The 19769-nt window shown below is 48.7% G+C and overlaps 1 protein-coding gene and 2 pseudogenes across 1 annotated transcript; 2 read left to right on the top strand and 1 right to left on the bottom strand.

Annotated features, from left to right (window-relative positions):
• Positions 1-10811: 10811 nt before the first annotated feature.
• LOC149101444 (uncharacterized) lies at positions 10812-11542 on the bottom strand (annotated as a pseudogene).
• Positions 11543-11801: 259 nt separating this feature from the next.
• Positions 11802-14209, top strand: LOC149101443 (uncharacterized). The gene has a single exon (XM_089276362.1). The coding sequence runs from the start codon at positions 12287-12289 to the stop codon at positions 13910-13912; it is 1626 nt and encodes a 541-aa protein (XP_089132488.1). The 5' UTR covers positions 11802-12286; the 3' UTR covers positions 13913-14209.
• Positions 14210-15530: 1321 nt separating this feature from the next.
• On the top strand, positions 15531-16770 carry LOC149101442 (uncharacterized; annotated as a pseudogene).
• Positions 16771-19769: the final 2999 nt, after the last annotated feature.

Below are 19769 nucleotides of genomic sequence, written 5' to 3'. Positions count from 1 at the left end.
CGCGAGGTTCCGGAAAATTGAACCAAAGTTGGTGAAAATCACGATGCGCGAAAGGCGGTCTCGCCTACTCTATCAGTTTTAAGGTAAAGTGGAGCTATATTTAGGCCCAGAAGCTCGAAATCGAGCGTTCAAAAAGTTTTGCTGTGTCCATTTCACTGCAAACCAAGGCCATCACAAGTTAGTTTAGAGTCCCCGGGAATGAAAAATATTTCCCAAGTTCCGGGACGACGAGCCCAAGTTGGTCAAAATCACGATGCGCGTAAGGCGGTCTCGGGTAATCTATGAGTCTTAAAGTGAAGTGGAGCTATGTTTCGACCCAGAAGCTCAAAAGTGAGCGTGCAAAAACTTTTGCTGTGTCCATTTCACTGGAAACCAAGGCCATCACGAGTTAGTTTAGAGTGCCCGCGACTGGGAAATATCACCTAAGTTCCAGGAAATCGAGCCGAAGTTGGTCAAAATCACGATGCGCGCAAGGTGGTCTTGGCTACTCTATGAGTCTTGAAGTAAGGTAGGGCTATATGTCGGCCCAGAAGCTCGAAAGTGATTGTTGAAAAAGTTTTGCTGTGTCCATTTCACTGTAAACCAAGGCCAAAGGGTGTTAGTTTAGAGTCCACGTCACTGCAAAAATATCCCCCAAGTTCCGGCAAATCGAGCCGAAGTTCGTTAAAATCACGATGCGCGCAAGGCGGTCTCGGTGACTCTATTAGGCTTAAAGTGAAGTGGGCCTATATTTCGGCCCAGAAGCTCGAAAGTGACCGTTCAAAAGGTTTTACTGTGTCTATTTCACTGCATACCAAGGCCATCAGGAGTTAGTTTAGAGTGCCAGGGACTAGAAAATATCCCCCAAGTTCCGGAAAATTGAGCTAAAGTTGGTCAAAAGCACGATGCGCGCAAGGCGGTCTCGGCTACTCTATTAGTCTTAAAGTGAAGTGGGCCTATATTTCCGCCCAGAAGCTCGAAAGTAAGCGTTCAAAAAGTTTTGCTGTGTCCATTTCACCGCAAAACAAGGCCATCAAGAGTTAGTTTAGAATGCCTGGGACTGGAAAATATTCCCCAATTTCCAAGAAATCGAGCTTAAGTTGGTCAAAATCACGATGCGCGGAAAGCGATCGCGGCTACTCTTTCAGTCTTAAAGTGAAGTGGGGCTATATTTCGGCCTAGAACCTCGAAACCGTGCGTGCGAGCGCTTTACCTGTGTCCATTTCACTTCAAACCAAGGCCATCAGGAGTTAGTTTAGGGTCCCCGAGACTGGAATTTATCTCCCAAGTTCCGGAAAATCGAGTTAAAGTTGGTCAAAATCACGCTGCGCGTAAGGCGGTCTCGGCTACTCTATCAGTCTTGAAGTGAAGTGGGGCTATATTTCGGCCTAGAAGCTCGACACCGAGGGTACGATCGTTTTACCTGTGTCCATTTCACTAAAAACCAAGGCCATCATCAATTAGTTTAGAGTCCCCGGGACTGGAAAACATCCCGAAAGTTCCGGGAAATCGAGCCAAAGTTGTTTAAAATCACGATGGGCGTAAGGCGGTCTCGGCTACTCTAACAGTCTTAAAGTAAAATGAGGCTATATTTCAGCCCAGAAGCTCGAAAGTGATTGTGCAAAAAGTTTTCCTGTGTCCAATTCACAGCAAACCAAGGATATCAGGAGTTAGTTTAGAGACCCCGGGACTGGGAAATATCCTCCAAGATCCGGGAAGATAAGCCGAAGTTGGTCAAAATCATGATGCGCGCAATGTGGTCGCGGCTACTGTATGAGTGTTAAAGTGAAGTGGGGTTATACTTCGGCCCAGAAGCTCGAATGTGAGCGTTCAAAAAGTTTTGCTGTGTCCATTTCACTGCAAACCAAGGCCATCGGGATTTAGTTTAGAGTCCTCGAAACTGGGAAATATCCCCCAAGTTCCGGAAAATCGAACCGAAGTTGGCGAAATTTACGATGCGCGCAAGGCGGTCTCGGCTACTCTATGAGTCTTAAAGTGAATTGGGGCTATGTTTCGGCGAAGAAGCTCGAAAGTAAGGAATCAAAAAGTTTTGCAGTGTCCATTTTACTGCAAAACAAGGCCATAAGAAGTTAGTTTAGAGTCTCCGAGACTGGAAAATGTAACCCAAGTTACTTGAATTTGAGCCGAAGTTGATGAAATTCAGGATGCGGGTAAGACGGTCTCGGCTACTCTGTGAGTTTTAATGGAAAGTGGGGCTATATTTCGGCCCAGAAGCTCAAAAGTTAGTGTTCAAAAAGTTTTGCTGTGTCCATTTCACTGCAAACCAAGGCCTTCAGAAGTTAGTTTAGATTCCACAGGACTGGAAAACATCCCCAAGTTCCGGGAAATCGAGGCGAAGTTGGTCAAAATCACGATGCGCGCAAGTCGGTCTCGGCTAGTCTATGAGTCTTAAAGTGTAGTGCTGCTATATTTCGGCCCAAAAGTTCGAAAGTGATGGTTAAAAAGGTGTCCTGTGTCCATTTCACTGCAAACCAAGGCAATCAGGAGTTAGTTTAGAGACCCCGGAACTGGAAAATATCGCCCAAGTGCCGGGAACTCAAGCCAAAGTTGGTGAAAATCACCATGCGCGCAAGGCGGTATCGGCTACTCTATCATTCTTAAAGTGAAGTGGGGCTATATTTCGGCCCCGAAGCCCGAAAGTGAGCGTTCAAAAGGTTTTGCTGTGTCCATTTCACTGCAAACCATGGCAATCAGGAGTTAGTTTAGAGTCCTCGGGAGTGGAAAATATCCCTCCAGTTCCGGGAAATCGTGCCGAAGTTGGTCAAAATCACGATGCGCGGAAGGCGGTCTCGCCTACTCTGAGTCTTAAAGTGAAGTGGGGCTATATGTCGGCCCAGAAGCTCGAATCCGAGCGTTTAAAAAGTTTTCCTGTTTCCATTTATCTGCAACCCAAGGCTATCAGGAGTTAGTTTAGAGTCCCCGGGAATGGAAAATATTCCCGAAGTTCCGGGACGACGAGCCAAAGTTGGTCAAAGTCACGATGTGCGCAAGATGATCTCGGCTACTCTATGAGTCTTAAAGTGAAGTGGAGCTATGTTTCCACCCAGAAGCTCGAAGGTGAGCGTTCAAAAAGTTTTACTGTGTCCATTGCACTACAAACCAAGGCCATCAGGAGTTAGTTTAGAGTTCCCAGGACTGGAAAATATGCCCCAAGTTCCGGGAAATTGAACCGAAGTTGGTCAAAATTACGATGCGAGCAACGCGGTCTCGGGTACTCTATGAGTCTTAAACTTAAATGGGGTTATATTTCGGCCCAGAAGCTCGAAAGTGAGCGTTCAGAAGATTTTCTTGTGTGCATTTCAGTGCAAACCAAGGCCATCAGGAGTTAGCTTAGAGTCTTCGGGCCTGGAAAATATCCACGAAATTCCGGGAAATAGAGCCCAAGTTTGTCAAAATAACGATGCGCGCGAGGCAGTCTCGGCTACCCTATAAGTCTTAAACTAAAGTACGGCTATATTTCGGCCCAGAAGCTTGAAAGTGAGCATTAAAAAAGTTTTACTGTGTCCATTTCACTGCAAACCAAGTCCATCATAAGTTAGTTTAGAATCCCCGGGACTGGAAAATATCCCCCAAGTTCCGGGAAATCGAGCCAAAGTTGGTCAAAATCACAATGCGCGCAAGACGGTCTCGGCTAGTCTTTCAGTCTTAAAATGAAGTGGAGCTATTTTTCGGCCCAGAAGCTCGAAAGTCAGCGTTCAAAAAGTTTTGCTCTGTCCATTTCACTGCAAACCAAGTCCATCAGGAGTTAATATAGAGTCCCCGGGACTGGAAAATATTCCCCAAGCTCCGGAATATCGAGCCGAAGTTGGTCAAAATCTCGATGCGCGCAAGGCGGTCTCGGCTGCTCTTTTAAACTTAAAGAAAAGTGAGGCTATATTTCGGCCTAGAAGCTCGAAACCGAGCGTGTGCCCATTTCACATCAAACCAAGGTCATCAGGAGTTATTTTAGAGTCCCCGAGAATGAAAAACGTCCCCCAAGTTTCAGGAAATCGAGCCGAAGTTGGTCAAAATTACGATGAACGCAAGGCGGTGTCGGCTACTCTTTAAGTTTTAAAGTGAAATGGGGCTATATTTCGGCCCAAAAGCTCGAAACCGAGAGTGCGATCGTTTTACCTGTGTCTATTTTTCTCAAAACCAAGGCCATCACCGGTTAGTTTAGAGTCCCCGGGACTGGGAAATATCCCCCAAGTCCAAGGAAATCGAGCCAAAGTTGATGAAAATCACGATGCGCGTAACGCGGTGTCGGGTTTTCTTTCAGTCTTAAAGTGAAGTGGGGCTCTATTTCGGCCCAGAAGCTCGAAAGTGAGCGTTCAAAAAGGTTTCCTGTGTCCATTTGACTTCAAACCAAGGCTATCAGGAGTTAATTTAGGGTCCCCGGGAGTCGAAAATATCTCCCAAGTTCCGGGAAGTCGAGCTCAAGTTGGTCAAAATAATGATGCGCGCAAGGCGGTCTCGGCTCCTCTTTCAGTCTGAAAGTGAAGTGGAAGTATATTTCGGCCCAGAAGCTCGAAACCGAGCGTTCAAAAAGTTTTTCTCCGTCCTTTAACTGCAAACCAAATCAATCAGGAGTTACTTTTGTGTCCCCGGGACTGGAAAATATCCCCAAGTTCCGGGAAATGGAGCCGAAGTTGGGCAAAATAATGATGCGGGCAAAGCGGTCTTGGCTGCTCTATGAGTCTTAAAGTGAGGTGGGGCTATATTTCGGCCCAGAAGCTCGAAAGTGAGTGTTCAAAAAGTTTTGCTGTATCAATTCTACTGCAAACCAAGGCCATTAGGAGTTAGTTTAGAGTCCCCAGGACTGGAAAATATGCCCCAAGATCCGAGAAATCGAGCCGAAGGTGGTGAAAATCCCATCGCTTGGAAGACGGTTTCGGCTACTCTATGAGTCTTAAAGTAAAGTGGGGCTACATCTCGGCCCAAAAGCTTGAAAGTGAGCAATCAAAATGTTTTGCTGTGTCCAGCTAACTGCAAACCAAGGCCATTAGGAATTAGTTTAGAGTCCCCGGGAGTGAAAATATCCCCCAAGTTCTGGGAGATTGAGCCGAAGTTGGTCAAAAGCACGATGGCGCCAGGCGCACTCGGCTAATCTATGAGTCTTAATGTGAAGTGGGGCTATATTTCGGCCCAGAAGCTCGAAAGTGAGCGTTCAAAAAGGTTTGCTGTGTCCATTTCACTGTAAACCAAGGCGATCAGGAGTTAGTTTAGAGTCCCCGGGACTGGAAAATATCCCTCAAGTTCCGGGAAATCGAGCCCAAATTGGTCAAAATCACGATGCGCGCAGGGCGGTGTCGGCTACTCTATGAGTCTTAAAGTGAAGTGGGGGTATATTTCGGCCCAGAGCTCGAGACTGAGCGTCCTAAAACCTTTCCTGTGTCCATTTCATTGCAAATCAAGGTCATCAGGAGTTACTTTAGAGTCCTCGGAGCGGGAAAATATCCTCCAGGTTGCGGGTAATCGAGCCGAAGTTGGTCAAAATTACGATGTGCGCAAGCGGGTCTCGGCTACTCTATGACTGTTAAAGTGTAGTGGGGCTATATTTCGGCCTAGAAGCGCGAAAGTGAGCGTTCAAAAAGTTTTGCTTTGTCAATTTCACTTCAAAGCAAGGCCATCAGGAGTTAGTTTAGAGTCCCCGGCTCTGGAAAATATCCCGCAAGTTCCGGCAAATCGAGCCGAATTTTGTCAAAATCACGATGCGCGCAAGGTGGCCTCTGCTGCGCTTTGAGTCTTAAAGTTAAATGGGGCTATATATTTTGGACCAGAAACGCGAAAGTAAGCGTTCAAAAAGTTTTGCTGTGTCCATTTCACTGCAAACCAGGGTCATCAGGGGTTAGTTTAGAGTCCCTCAGACTAGAAAAGATCCCCCACGTTCCGGGAAATCGAGGCAAAGTTTCTCAAAATCACGATGCGCGTAAGGTGGTCTCGGCAACTCTTTCAGTCTCAAAATGAAGTGGGGCTATATTTCGGCCTTGAAGCTCGACACCCAGCGTGCGCTCGTTTTTCCTGTGTCCATTTCACTGGAAACTAAGGCCATCAGGAGTTAGTTTAGAGTCTCCGCGATGGGAAAATATCACCCAATTTCCGTTAAATTAAGCCAAAATTGCTCGAAATCACGATATGCGTAAAGCGGTCTCGGCCCTTCTTTTAGTCTTAAAATGAAGTGGGGCTATGTTTCGGCCTACAAGCTCGACCCCGAGCCTGCGCTCCTTTTACCTGTGCCCATTTCACTAAAAGGTAAGGCCATCAGGAGTTAGTTTCCAGTCCCCGGAACTGGAAAATATCCCCCAAGTTCTGGCAAATTAAGCCAAAGTTGCTCAAAATCGCGATGCGCTTAAGGCGCTCTCAGCTACTCTTTCAGTCTTAAAATAGAAAGGGGCTATATTTCGGCCTAGAAGCTCGACACCGAGCTTGCGCTCCTTTTGCCTGTGACCATTTCACTGAAAACTAAAGCAATCAGGAGTTAGTTTAGAGTCCGCAGGACTGGAAAACATCCCCCAAGATCGGGCAAATCGAGTCAAAGTTGCTCCAAAGCACGATGGGCGTAAGGCGGTCTCCGCCACTCTTTCAGTCTTAAAATGAAGTGGGGCTATATTTCGGCCTATTACGTCGACACCGAGCATGCGCTTCTTTTGCCTGTGTGCTTTTCACTGAAAACTAAGGCCGCCAGGAGTTACTTTAGAGTCCCCAGGACTGGAAAGTATCCCCCAAGTTGCGGCAAATGAAGCCAAAGTTTTTCAAAATCACGATGGTCGTCACGACGGTCTCGGCCACTATTTCAGTCTTAAATTGAAGTGGGGCTATATTTCGGCCTAGAAGCTCGACACCGAGCGTACGCTCCTTTTGGCTGTGTTTATTTCACTGAAAACTAAGGCCATCAGTAGTTAGATTAGAGTACCCAAGACTGGAAAATATACCCCAAGTTACGGGAAAGCGAGCCAAAGTTGCTCAAAAGCACGATGCGCATAAGGCGGTCCCTGCTCCTCTTTCAGTCTTAAAATGAAGCGGGGCTATATTTCGGCCTACAAGCTCGACACCAAGCGTGCGCTCTTTTACCCTGTGTCCATTTCACTAAAAACTAAGGCCATCAGCAGTTAGTTTGGAGTCCCCGAAACTCGAAAATATCCCCCAAGTTCCGGAAAATGAAGCCAAAGTTGCTCAAAAGGACGATGCGCGTAAGGCAGTCTCGGCTACTCCTTCAGTCTTAAAATTAATTGAAGCTATATTTCAATCAGGAAGCTTGACACCGAGCTTGATCTTCTTTTGCCTATGTCCATTTCACTGAAAACTAAGGCCATCAGGAGTTAGTTTAGGTTCCCTGGGACTGGAAACTATCCCCCAAAATCCCGCATATCGAGCCAAAAGTGCTGAAAATCACGATGCGCTAAAGCCGGTCCCTGCTAGTCTTTCTGTCTTAAGATGAAGGAGGGGGGGGGGGGGTATATTTCGCCGTGGAAGCTCAACACCGAGCGTGCGCTCCTTTTACCTGTGTCCATTTTACTGAAAACTAAGGCCATTAGGAGTTACTGTAGAGTCCCTGGGACTGGAAAATATCCCCCAAGTTCCGGCTAATCGACCAAAGTTGCTCAACATCACGATGCGGGTAAGGCGGTCTCGGCCAGTCTTTTAGTATTAAAATGAAGTGGGGCTATATTTCGGCCTAGAACCTCGACACCGAGCGTGCGCTCCTTCAGCCTGTGTTCATTTTCACTGAAAACTAGGGCCATCAGGAGTTAGTTTAGAATCCTCAGGACTGGAAAATATCACCAAAGTTCCGGCAAATCGAGCCAAAGTTGCTCAAAATCACGATGCGCGGAAGGCGTTCTCGGCCACTCTTTCAGTCTTAAAATGAAGTGGGGCTATATTTCGGCCTAGAAGCTCGACAGCGAGCGTGCGCTCGTTTTACCTGTGTCCATTTCACTGAAAACTAAGGGCATCAGGAGTTAGCTTGGAGTCCTCGAGATTGGAAACTATCCCCCAGGTTCCGGCAAATCGAGCCAAAGTTGCTCAAAATCACGATGCGCCTAAGGCGTTCTCGTCCACTCATTCAGTCTTAAAATAAAGTGGGGCTATATTTCGGCCTAGAAGCTCGACACCGAGCATGTGTTCCTTTTGCCTGTGTTCATTTCACTTAAAACTAAACACACATATAAAGTGGGGGTTCTGGCGTAGCGCTCACGCACACAGTGAAAGCGTAACGCAACTCCTCATCTGAAGATTCGGAGTTGCGTTACGCTTTCACTGTGAGCGTTCGGTTGCGGCCAGGAACCCCACTTTATATGTGTGTGTGAGCGCTGCGCCAGAGCCGTGTGAGCTGTGTGTGCGCCAGATCCGCGAGCACCGCGCCAGAGCCGTGTGAGCTTTGTGTGACCAGAACCCCCACTTTATATGTGTGTGTGCGAGAACGCGTGAGCGCTGCGCCAGAGCCATGTGCGCCAGATCTGCGAGCGCTGCGCCAGAGCCGTGTGCGCCAGATCCGCGAGCGCCGCGCCAGAGCCGTGTGAGCTGTGTGCGCCAGAGCCGTGGCTGCGTTTTAGTAAAATTTGATGAAAAAGCGGGTCCATCGTCCATAATCAATATCCGCGGATGTGCCCTTCACTTGTAAATACAAAGTGCGCCAGAAAATTTTCCTATTGGAGAAGCGCACGCTCAGTGCATACTGCGCCGACATGGCTGCATGTGGACTTTCCGAGGCCATCCAAAATCTCCCTCCAGAGCTCCGTGAGATCATTATCAAGGAGTACATAGCGATAAAAATAAAGGAAAAAAAGGAAATGGGGTGGGGGAAAGTACACGAAAATCTAAAAAAACTGCCGTTTTGCGAATTCAAGCAGCAGATAGCCCGCTTGATAATATGTTTCGACTATCCTGACTGTCCTTTAGAAGGGAAATGTTCCCGCTGTTTTGATGATGAGGGAAATGTTCTTGAAATGCGGAGGTCCGAGTTCAATGGGTTTAAAATTCCATGTTCATTGTGTGATTATCATTATCACGAATCATTTCTTGCCGACAACATAAAGTTTTTAGAGAAAAGCATCATCCGTCTCAGCCATTGCGGCGACGGCGCTGCACGGGGGTACAACTAACAACAAAGGAGTGCGGTATGTTAGAAACAAGCTAGCCCGCTGGTATACCGCTCGAGCGAGGATGGCACGAGCGCCAAACAAGTGCGGGTGGCTGAAGCGGGGTCGGAAAGAAAGCTGCGGAAAGCGCTGTGAGAACATCAGAGAATAGGATCCTCCGTATTCAACAAAGCAAACCTCACATTGAGAGTCTTATAACCCATGAAGTCCTCAGGACCAAAACCAGTAATCTCGAAATAACGGTGATTCCGAAAAAGCCACATAAGGGTCTTGTCTCGAGGTTCATCAGTTCTGTAAGGCGCCACGATCTCAAAATCCACGCCGGGAGAATTACAGACCGAAAAGACGTCGCGTTCAATCGGTTCGCCGAACGAAGCGACGTCAATTCGATAAGCTCCAAAAGGGAGCTCGTGAAAGTAGATCCGTTTTTTGTTAATCGGAATAAAAACGCCTTGAATGATGGGAGACCAATTAAGTACACTTGGGTCGAAGACGATGAGGTCGGAAGAAGATATGGGTGAACAGGAGAAGCAAGAGTTCAACTGCTGAAGCGAGCTTGAAGAGGATGCAGCGTTTGCCGAAATCGACCGGCTCGCTGAGGCCGTTTTTGAGGATGAAGCGGGCGTTGCGGCTGAGCTTGAGCGCGCGCCCGACACTGGCGGGGGCCGAGACGCAGAAGGTCTGGCCGGCGAGGCACCCCGCGCAGCGACCAGCCAAACGAGTGGCGGCGGAGAGGCGAAACACACCAGTAAGAGAAATGTAACCGGGGTTATAGCCGAAGAGCGATGTCTTCTAGTGGACTTTCCGAGGCCATTCAAAGCCTCCCTCCAGAGCTTCGTGAGATGATTCTCAAGGAGTACATTGCGACAAAAATCAAGGAAAAAAATGAAATGGGGTGGGCCAATGTACACGAGAATATTTTTAAACTGCCTTTCTGCAAATACAGGCAGCAGATTGTGCCGATGGTTATTTGCTTTGAATATGCGGACTACTTTTTCGAGGGTTGTTGTTTCCCCTGTTTCGAAAGGGATGGAAAGCTTCATAAAGCATCGCTAAGCCGGCCGATGGAGCTTATAGAAGCCAGCCCAGAGCACAAGAATTTTTTAAAAGTATGCTCTTGGGATGGTTACAATTGGCACGAGTGGTTCCTTTATGGCAGGGAGCTTTAGGGAAAAAGGCGGCGACGATTTAACCTCTGTTTGAATAATTACATTTAAAAATCCACGGCAACATTTGCATACCAAAAAAACATGCTTGTCAGTGTTCACTTGATAGCGTTTCTCGTGAATGAATATTTCACGCCTGAGTGGCAGAGACAAGTGCGTGATATTACACGCGAAGTTGTTGAATGCTTTCATGACGCGGTTCGGGTTGAGGCGACACAGCTTCCCGTTGCGAATTCCTGAAGGCTTCAGTTTAAGCTCGTTGCATTCCTCTTGGCTTCAGTTGAAGCGATCAGGAATTTTCAAAGCCACCAGGAATGTTGAAGTCAAAAGGAATTTTACAGGCGGATTTCAATTTTTTGCCCACAGTTTGTTAGAATAGGGTATTTCTTCTAGGCCTGGCGAATAAAAATGAAACTTTTCACTTTTTTTCGAGGAAAAATTGGGCACGAAACGCGGTAGAACAAAGAGACTTCACTAGAGCGATAAAAAGAAACAGCTGATCGGGGGGTTTTCCCTATTTCGCGCATGACTGCGTCAGTGAGTAACCTTCTCGAAAGATCAAGGCTATTTATGTGGCATGACAAATAGCGCAATCACCTGTTTTTGACAAGACAAAGAGAGAGTTTTGTGTTTTTTCGCTCGAAATTCAGTTCGAAGCGGGAGGTTTCGTGATTTTTTTTATCATTTCGGCTTCAAGTCTGCCGCGGATGTCTTTCTCAAGTTTTTGGACATCAACATCAGGAAGCTTTCTCGTTGATGGTTGGCGAAGCATCCTTGCCCGGACCCGATCTTTCAGAAAATTGTACTGCTGAAACTCCGAAAGGATAGTGTCGAACTCGTGGGAAGACACCGCGTTGTTGTTCAAAGTGTTCGAGAGAAGTCTGTTGACGGTGTCGCGCTTGGCAACGGCGAGCGTGGTGATCTCTTGATGCTTCTTGATCTTCGAGTCGAGCTTTTTGCCGGCGAGAATCAACGCAGACGAAACGAGAGCGAAGCACCCACCAGCGCCGCCAAGAGGAACGGCAGCCGGCAAGCCAACCACAGACAGAGCGGAGCCTAAACTCGCGCTGGAAAACGCTGCCGAGAGAGCGCTGGAGCCGCGGCGCCCGAATTAACGAACTTTCTCGCGCGTTTGTATTTTTTCGCGACGAGGCGATAGTGGTGGACCTCGCCGGCCAATGTATTGGAAATCTCGTTGACCTTCTGCAAGAGGAAATTTTGAGAAGGCTCTGCCGCCACCACCGGATATAGTGGCTCGGCAGGCGGAGCGCTTGGTGGCAACAGATTGGTCGAAGACATTGCGTATATAAAGAAATTTAATTTAACTCTAATTCAAAAAGAAGCGGCAGGCCTTTGAAATCAAAGAGTTCGCCATTTTCATCCTTAACTTTTAAGGTGATGCTGTTTATGAACTTGTCTGTAGAAGCGTCACGGAAAACGTTTTGCGGTGAGTCGATGTTATAGCTGACTTTTTCATAAGGTTTTCCTCTGACGTCAACCTTGGGAAGAAGGTCTGACCGCTTTCCATTCAAAAAGTTTTTGTTGAGTCAACGAGATCGCAGTGGATAAAGTAGCAACTCGGGCTGTTAAGCTTTTTGATATATTCCTCTTTCCTCATATTTCTCCCGACTCCAAGAAAATTGGCCAAACTGTAATCAACGGAAACTTCTCTCGGTTGATTAGTGTTGAGTGCATTACCAGCGGCGGTTGTAATTTTAAGAACAGAATTGGGGTTATTCGTTTCCAAGACCAATTTCCCTTTTTTCTTGTAACGTTCAAAACTGGATTGCAGTTCTTTTACAATGCTCTCGACATTGTAATGCCCTTGAGGCAATGATGCAACCACGTCGTCGGTTCCTTTGAAAAACATTCTGCCAACACGACTCAGATTATGCCACGAGTTGAAAAAAGAAACCCTCAAAAGTCTGGCATAGCTTGCTCCTGGGAGTGGTTCTTCAAAAGAGATGGTCTCTCCATTCTGTTGCGTGACAATAGTGAGAACAACCATTTTTATATTCAACAAATAAATTGTGTTCAAAATACATGGCGAATGTGTGGAATGGTCCTGCGTTAAAAAAAGCGGAGGCGGCGAAGAAAAAGGCGTGGACAAGCTTTTTAAACCGCTTCCCCAAAGCCGACAAAAGCCGGTTCATCTCACAAGCAACGCTCGACGAGAAAAACAACGTGACCGCAGAGGTGTTTTTCAAAGAAAGCGAAGACTCGTTTCAAAGCGTCTTCGGTTCAGATAGAAAATACTGGAGCGCCGAAATAAAAGAAGCGCTTGGTTTAGGAGACAGCGGGGGTTTTCCTTACCAACTGGCGCCGCTTGGCTCAAAAATTTCCTTGCCCGTCCCTGCCGTACCTTTCGACGGCAAAGCGCAAAGTTTGAAAAAAATATTCAACGCCCCAATCCAAATATACGTCACGCCTGACCAACATTTCACAACGAAATTACAAGAAATATTTCAAAACACCAAACTCAGGCACACGTCGGCAGTCGAATCAAAACGCTGGCTGGGAGGGCCAGACATGAAATATTGGCCGAAGCAGCTCAACTTCGCGGTTTTCTGCGCGACACAGGGGTGCGGAGTTTCTCGCGAGATCTTTGACAGCGGGATGGATCTCCCCCCGCAGATAAGAGCTTTTTACAAATTCCACGTGTACTTCACGGTCAGGCGGATTTTGTACCAGCTGGGAGGAATTCAGAGCATGAGCGCTTTGCCCGGAGACCCGACGGTCAACCAGTACAACAATCATTACGACGTCGCTTCGTACAAAAGGATATGCGGCGAGTTCGGCATTGCCCCCTCGAGCGATTTCCGCTTCACGCACGGAGAAAACCACGGTCTGGGAAGCGTTTACGTGTACGCGTCAGGCGTGGGCCCGTCGAAAACCGACTATAAATACCCGGGATGGAACAAATTCAGCGATGAAGGCGGCAAAGCAATAAATGGGGACTTGATCGATTATATCGAGCCGGGGGCCGCTTCAGATGCTCAAGCAGACTGGTTCGCGCCCAACACCGCGAACGGTTTGACGCAGGCGGGCTTGTCGAGAATCAACCAGTCAATCGAGGCTTTCGTTTACTGTGTCCTGGGCGCGCAAGTCAACGTCCGCAGCAGCATTCTCGGCAATGGCGGTCGGGCGAGAGAAGCCCAGAGCGAGTTCCTGGTGCTGATGGAAAACGCGATCACACAGCCCGACCTGGCCGCGAGCGTGCAAAGGTACCAGCACGCGTTGGACCAAGCGAAGGTCAGGCTCAATCTCGCTGTTGCCCCCATGGCGTGGCTCATCCCCGCGCAGATGATAATCAACACCGCAAGCACGATCGGTTACAACAACAAGCTGAAACTGGCGGTCTCCGGAATGAAACTGGGGGTGAATAACGAGGTAAACCCGGAGACAAAAAAAGCTGGTCTCAAACCCATGGCAGGCGGCCCGTCAAAAATTAACCCACCCAATAGCCACCCGTCTAACCCGATTCACAAAGCCGCAACAGCCGAATCGGGGCGTGTGGTTCCACCCCACAGGAAACCAGCTTCGACCGAAACTCAGCAAGCGCAGCCACCCGAGGCTGCAGACAAAACGCCGCAACACGAAATTAAAAAAACGGCGGTAATTGTCGGTTTTGTTAGATTTTCGGCGTTGCTGTTAATGGCTTGGCAGTAAGCTAACGCTGCTTCTTAAAATATTTATCGAACAGAAAGGCCACTGCGGCAAGAATGAGCAGCCAGGTGTGTTCGGCCAGAAATCCGACGACTTGGCCGGCGGCTCTGAACAGGAAGCTCACAATCGAGCCAATCAGCCCGGGCAGCAGAGAGCCGAGTTTCGCGGCAATGGCTTTGAGGCCGTTCCCCAAAGCTTTGCCGGTGGCTTTCAAACCTCTGGTGAGGACCCCGATGACAGCGCCGATTGTAGTCCCGGCGGCGAGAAGAATGGCGGTCAACGTCACGCCATATTTTTTGAAGATCTCCTTGACCCTTTCCCAAAGAGATTTCTCCCCATCGGCTTCTCTCTGGAATTCTTCAAGCCGGGCAGTGACTCGACGGATCTCTTCGTCACGCCGGTTCACTCTTTCTTCTGCCGCATCTTTTTCGTAAGGCGCCGCGTCTTTATCGTTCATCTTCTCAAGGTCTTTTTTCTGCGCCTTTTCCAGTTCTTCTTTGTCAATCTGTAGAAGTTTCATTTCTTTTTCCATGTATTCCTTTCTCGCGCCAAGTACTGTTTGGAACTCTTTTTCTTCTTCGTCCAGTAGTTTTGTTTCCTGATCAATAGGTGCAATCTTTCTTTCGGCTTCTTGTTTCCGTTCGGGGGTGAAATCGGTTTCTTCATTATCCAGCAACTTTCCCAATTCAAACTTCCTTCTATTCTCAAGGGCTTCTTTTCGTCTCTTTATCGATTTGATAGCTTCACGATCTGCTTCTTTTTCTTTTTCTGCAACATCTACCGCTTGCGAATCATCCAGCACCTTAATATCTTCCTCTAATATTGATCTATCTTCTGCCGCTTGAACACTTCCCTCATAAGCGCTTCTTGCCTTTTGATGTTGTGTTTCAAGACTTGACAGTTCTCTTTTCAGTTTGTCAACTTCTTCTTGCGGACCTTCTTCATTTTCAAGAGCTTCAATCTGTTCTTGTTTCTTTCTCACGGCTTCTCTCCTTTCATCCATTTCCTTTTTATTTTTTTCTTTCTGCGAAGCCTCGTATTGCTTCTCTTTGAGCTCTTTCCGCTTTTCGTACGTAATTTCTCGAACCTTCTGGTATTTGGAAGGCCCGAGAGCGTCTTTTATTTCTTTTGAAAGGTTTGGATTGATCTGATCTCTCCCCGTTCTCCTGTTTTTGGTGAACAGGTCATACGTTTTTTTGCCAGCTCCGAACATTTTGACTTGGAGCTTCCCCTTCGAGCTGTATGAAACCTCAAGCTCGCTTGAGCTCATGTCCGGGTAGATATCTTTTGCAGCAACCCACGCTTGTTCACTCAGGGTCTGAGCCCCGGTGAAAGAGGTTTCCACATAAGAAGTTGCAGGCAGCCCGCTTTTTTCGCGCTGCATTGTCTGCATCGGAATTTCTTCTTCTTTCCCATGTGGCGTTGACGACTCTCCTGGGATAAAAGGAGTCGTTTCGTTGGCATCTTCGCCTGCATCATCATCGTCATCGTCACCCAAACCGTATGGGTCAGGGTCATAAGTAGGGTTTTCAAAGCGTGTTCCTTCGCCTTCCGCCGACATAGCGATATATGTCAAGCCTATTATTTTTCAAATTAGAAATTATCGCCGGCGGCTAATACAATGTCAGTTCCAGAGAACCTTCGCGCGAGGTACAGCAAAAAAACATTACAAGGCATGCAGGCCGAGCGCACAGTGAAGCGGATCACCTTTTCCCGCACTGAAGCCAATCCCGGCAATACTCTGTACGTTAACGTTCCCAAGCTGAACGCGAACGAGGTTCTGGTGCCGGGCTCGCTAGCGCTTGTCTTTAACATCGACCTTTCTGGAGGGCACGCCAACAACTTCCTCGTCCAGAACGTCATGCGAGCGCTTGTTGACAGGCTGCAGGTGAAGTTTGGAGGCACTCCCCTGCATGACACGGTTGGCTATGGCATCTACAAAATCTTTGAAGACCTTTTCCTTTCGCAGGAAGAAAGAGACAACAGGATCCTCGAAGGGATTCAGAGTGAGAAACTATGCAAGATCCGCTCAGGCGCGGGAGACAAGGAAACCACGGACGTCGACGCTGAATGAGGTGTACGGGAGCAAGTACCGGATCAGGCTGGACCATCAGATCTTAACCGACCACGGCGTTTTCTACCCCCAGGCCCTTTACAATGACCTCTCGTTCGAAATAACCCTGGCTGGAGCTGCACATGTGGTCAATGGCTCCGATACAACCCAGCTGTAATACAAGCTGACCAACATCCAGCTCGAGTACGAGATGATCCGCAGCAAGACTCTGGCAGACGAGGCGCATAGCGTTTACTCCAGCGGAAAAGAGTTCGCCTATGACCACGTGTTGCGTTCCCAAGTGGTGACCTTCAAAAAAGACACCGACACGAGGAAGAACATCAAAATCGATGCCCAACACAGGTCGCTAAAAGCCCTCCTGCTACTGTTCATAGAGCCGTATGCTGATGGCGCAAGAGATTCAGAAAAATACGTCTTCCCGGATCTGACGAAAGTCAGCGTCACGATCAACGGCTCGCCCAACATGATTTACAGCAACGGCGTCGAAGGCAAGGACATGTGGGAAGAGGCCCAACGCTTCTTCGTGAAGGAAAAAAATAAAACCGAGCACATGGATGTGTCAAAGTTTTACACCGGAGACCATTTCGGGCTTCTGATTGATATGTGCTCCATGGCGGACCAAGACATTCATGGAAGTGGCAAGCGTATTGTGAACAGTACAGACGGGGTCCAGCTGGAAATCGAGAGGAAAGCCGAAGGCTCAGGCAACGTGAACTGCCACGTATTCGTCATCGCCGACTCCCAGTTCAACATTATGGAAAGACAGCTGGAATCTGTACAGAATTGAATAGAACATGGACCCAAGCAAGATACCCTTCAACGCTCTCGTCGTGGGGCCGACAAATTCCGGCAAATCGAGGTTCGTTGTGGACCAGCTCTACGGCCCGTTCCGCGGAAAGTTCGACTACATCATTCTCATCTGCCCGACGTTCACGCACAACAAGACCTACCACCGGCTTGGCGAAAACGATCCGAGAATGGATGTGATAGTCTGCGAGCAGCACGACGTGGAAAGGTGGTTGAAGCTCGTGAGATGGCTTTCCGAGGGCACCAACACGCTCATAATCCTCGACGACTGCGCGGCCTCCAAAGATGTGAAAGGGCGCACAGGCGAGCTGGCGAATCTCGCGTTTTCCGCGCGGCATATGGGCATCAGCGTGTGGGCGCTGACCCAGAAGTTGACCGGAATAACCACTTCCTTCCGTGAGAACGTGGGGGCGATCGTCCTCTTTTACACCCCCTCGGCCAGGACAACGAAAGCCATCTTCGACGATTACGCCGGCGAGCTCTCCCCCGATGAGTACAGAGGATTGATTTCAAAGCTGAAAGAGCGAAAGTTCTCTTATCTTATGTTCGCGCTTCGCCACCCGTACAGGGTAAAGTTATTTGAATAAAAAAAATGCGAGGTGTATATAGCCTTGCGCAATGTCTGCAGAAGACGCGTTTGCAGATGTTATGAACCTTATGGAAACGGAGCCCGTGCCGTCAAGTGGTCTCGCAGGCGGCCTTGTTCCAACCGCCCTCGACATTCCTGCTCTTCGCGAGCAGCTGGCCGTGCTCGTGTCCACAGGCAAAACCAAAGAGGGTATCAGAATACAGCTGACCCACGAGCAGGTGAAGTGCCTGAGCGACAAAGATGTCGAGAAATTCGCCAAACGCTACGAGACGTACGTGGGCTCGAAGACGACGGAAAGCCTGATCGACAGCTTCATTTTTCTTGCAACCAAAGCGGTCGGAATGGCCGTCAAAATCAAAGACATCGGCGCTTACCAAGAAGAGCTCAGAAACGACTACATCTTGAACAAAGAGCTCTCCAATCTGGCCGGCAACCTTTCTTTGAAGTGCGGCCGGTTTCTTGCCGCGGCCAACGCGGCGCTGATCACCACAAAACATATTGATTTTAGTCCACAGTCGCCCGTGCAGAGCCACCCTTCTCGTGATGAACACGGCTACCCGCTTGAGGGGGTTGATGAAGTAGCCGGCTCATCAACTGCAGAATAAGTGGCCACCATTCATCAACAAATGCGGTCTTGCTGAGAATTTTTAATAATTGAACTTTTTCATTTGCTTATAATACGGTTCGCTTCAATGTCAACCGAACAATCCGAGAGCGCGCCTGCCGCCATCACTGAGACCAAGGCAGCGCCTGCTGCCGATACCACACGGCAAGCGACGACTCAGGCTGCAACCACGCAGAGAGTAAAAAACCCCAAGCGTGTGGCCGCCGAAAAACTGGTTGCCAAAAGAAGTCGTCTGGCCCGAGAAGAACAGAAGAAAGCGGCTGAGGCTTATTACGCAGAAAAGCAAGCGAAAGCCGCCAAAGCGGCCCCCAAGCCAGCCGCGTCTACAGAAGGTGAAAGCCCAAAGAGCGGCGGCCTTTTTGGCCTCAGCACCAACCAATGGATTGGTATTGGCGGCATAGGCGTTTCCCTGGGCGGGCTCTATTACAAGCGTGAAGAGCTCCTGGCTATGACCAACGCTGCATTAGACAAAATTAGAACGCCGAAGCCTGAGCCCCCTCCTGAGCCCGCGAGTGTCGAGCCGAAACCTGCTCGCGATACACGGCCAAGAGGATTAAAAAAAATGATTTAAATGTTTGCGCGTGATTCATATCAACATGGTCAAAGTTGATGTTGCCAAGTTTCTCGTCTCTTTCTTCACCTTTTGTACTATCTCGAGGGTGTTGTACAACATAAACAAAGATGTCGTTTTCTTCACCGCAGATCTTTTGAAAGAAGCCTTTGGCGGAGAAGTTGCAGAAGAAGAAGAAGAAGAAGAAGAAGAAGAGGCGTTTTGTGCCAATTGCGCACAAAAGGCCGCGGGGAAGACAGATTAATTTTGTTTTAAACTTTTGCTCTTTCCTTATATCAAGCGCGCCATGTCAGACAACAAGCTTGTCAAGACCGTCATTGACGCCGCAACTATCACTGGATTAACTGCGGGCATCGGCTGGGCCGCGAAAAAGGTTGTGAAAGAGAATTTCACTTCCGATCCCAGCAGCAGCTTTATGAATTACGTGAAGTTCACCGTCGTCGTGGCGGGCAGCATTGCGCTAAAAGGGTACCTTGAGGACCAGAAAATCCTCCCCGCCACCATTTGAGAAAATATTCCGATAATTTATACCATGGCGAGCATCGCTATCATGATTGGCGGGGCTGTGTTGAACGCCACGGCTTTTATCGGCGGCAATTATCTGGCGAGGGCGCTCGGCGGGGGCGGCAAAGCCGCGCTTGAAGAAAAAAAGCGCCACGACAAGACTCTCGAAGATTATCAAGCCGCTTACGCCAAATACACGCGTGACCGAACACAGCTTCTCGACTGGATCGCGACCAACGCGCAAAAAAAGGAGCAGGCCAAGCAGAACATGACCAACACGGACTATGCCTTCAAACTCTACGGCCAGACGCATCCTGACGAACAGATGGTGCCCCCCAAGGAGCCGAAGTTCTCAGATTTCTATCAGCCGAGCGAGCAGCTGAAAAACAGCGAACTCACGTTCGTTGGCGCCGGGGCGCTCGCTCTGGGCTACGCGGCCTTCCGGTTCCTTTAAACTTTTTTACGCCTTACTTATATGGACGCGAAACTCGCAAAGATTTACTACAGCCCCGGGGGCTACTGGAAAGGCATTGCCGCGATCAAAAAATTGGCCGAGGTCGCCAAGGTACCTGAAGAAGCCGCAAAAAAGTGGCTGATCAGGCAAGCGCTCTGGCAGATATACCTCCCCGCGCCCAAGCGGATTCCTCGGCCGAAATTCGACGTTCCCACGCCCAACAGGGTCCATTAGGC

This window comes from Orbicella faveolata, unplaced genomic scaffold (assembly GCF_042242905.1).
Source record: "Orbicella faveolata isolate gen_17 unplaced genomic scaffold, um_ofav_v1 contig_4, whole genome shotgun sequence".
Classification (NCBI taxonomy): Eukaryota; Metazoa; Cnidaria; class Anthozoa; order Scleractinia; family Merulinidae; genus Orbicella; species Orbicella faveolata.
The sequence above is the reverse complement of the archived record's forward strand: the minus strand, read 5'-3'. Positions and strand labels throughout refer to the sequence as shown.

What these genes read in the sequence shown, in the direction of transcription:
- LOC149101443 (XM_089276362.1), top strand. Translation starts at nt 12,287, where the DNA reads ATGGCGAATGTGTGGAATGGTCCTGCGTTAAAAAAAGCGGAGGCGGCG.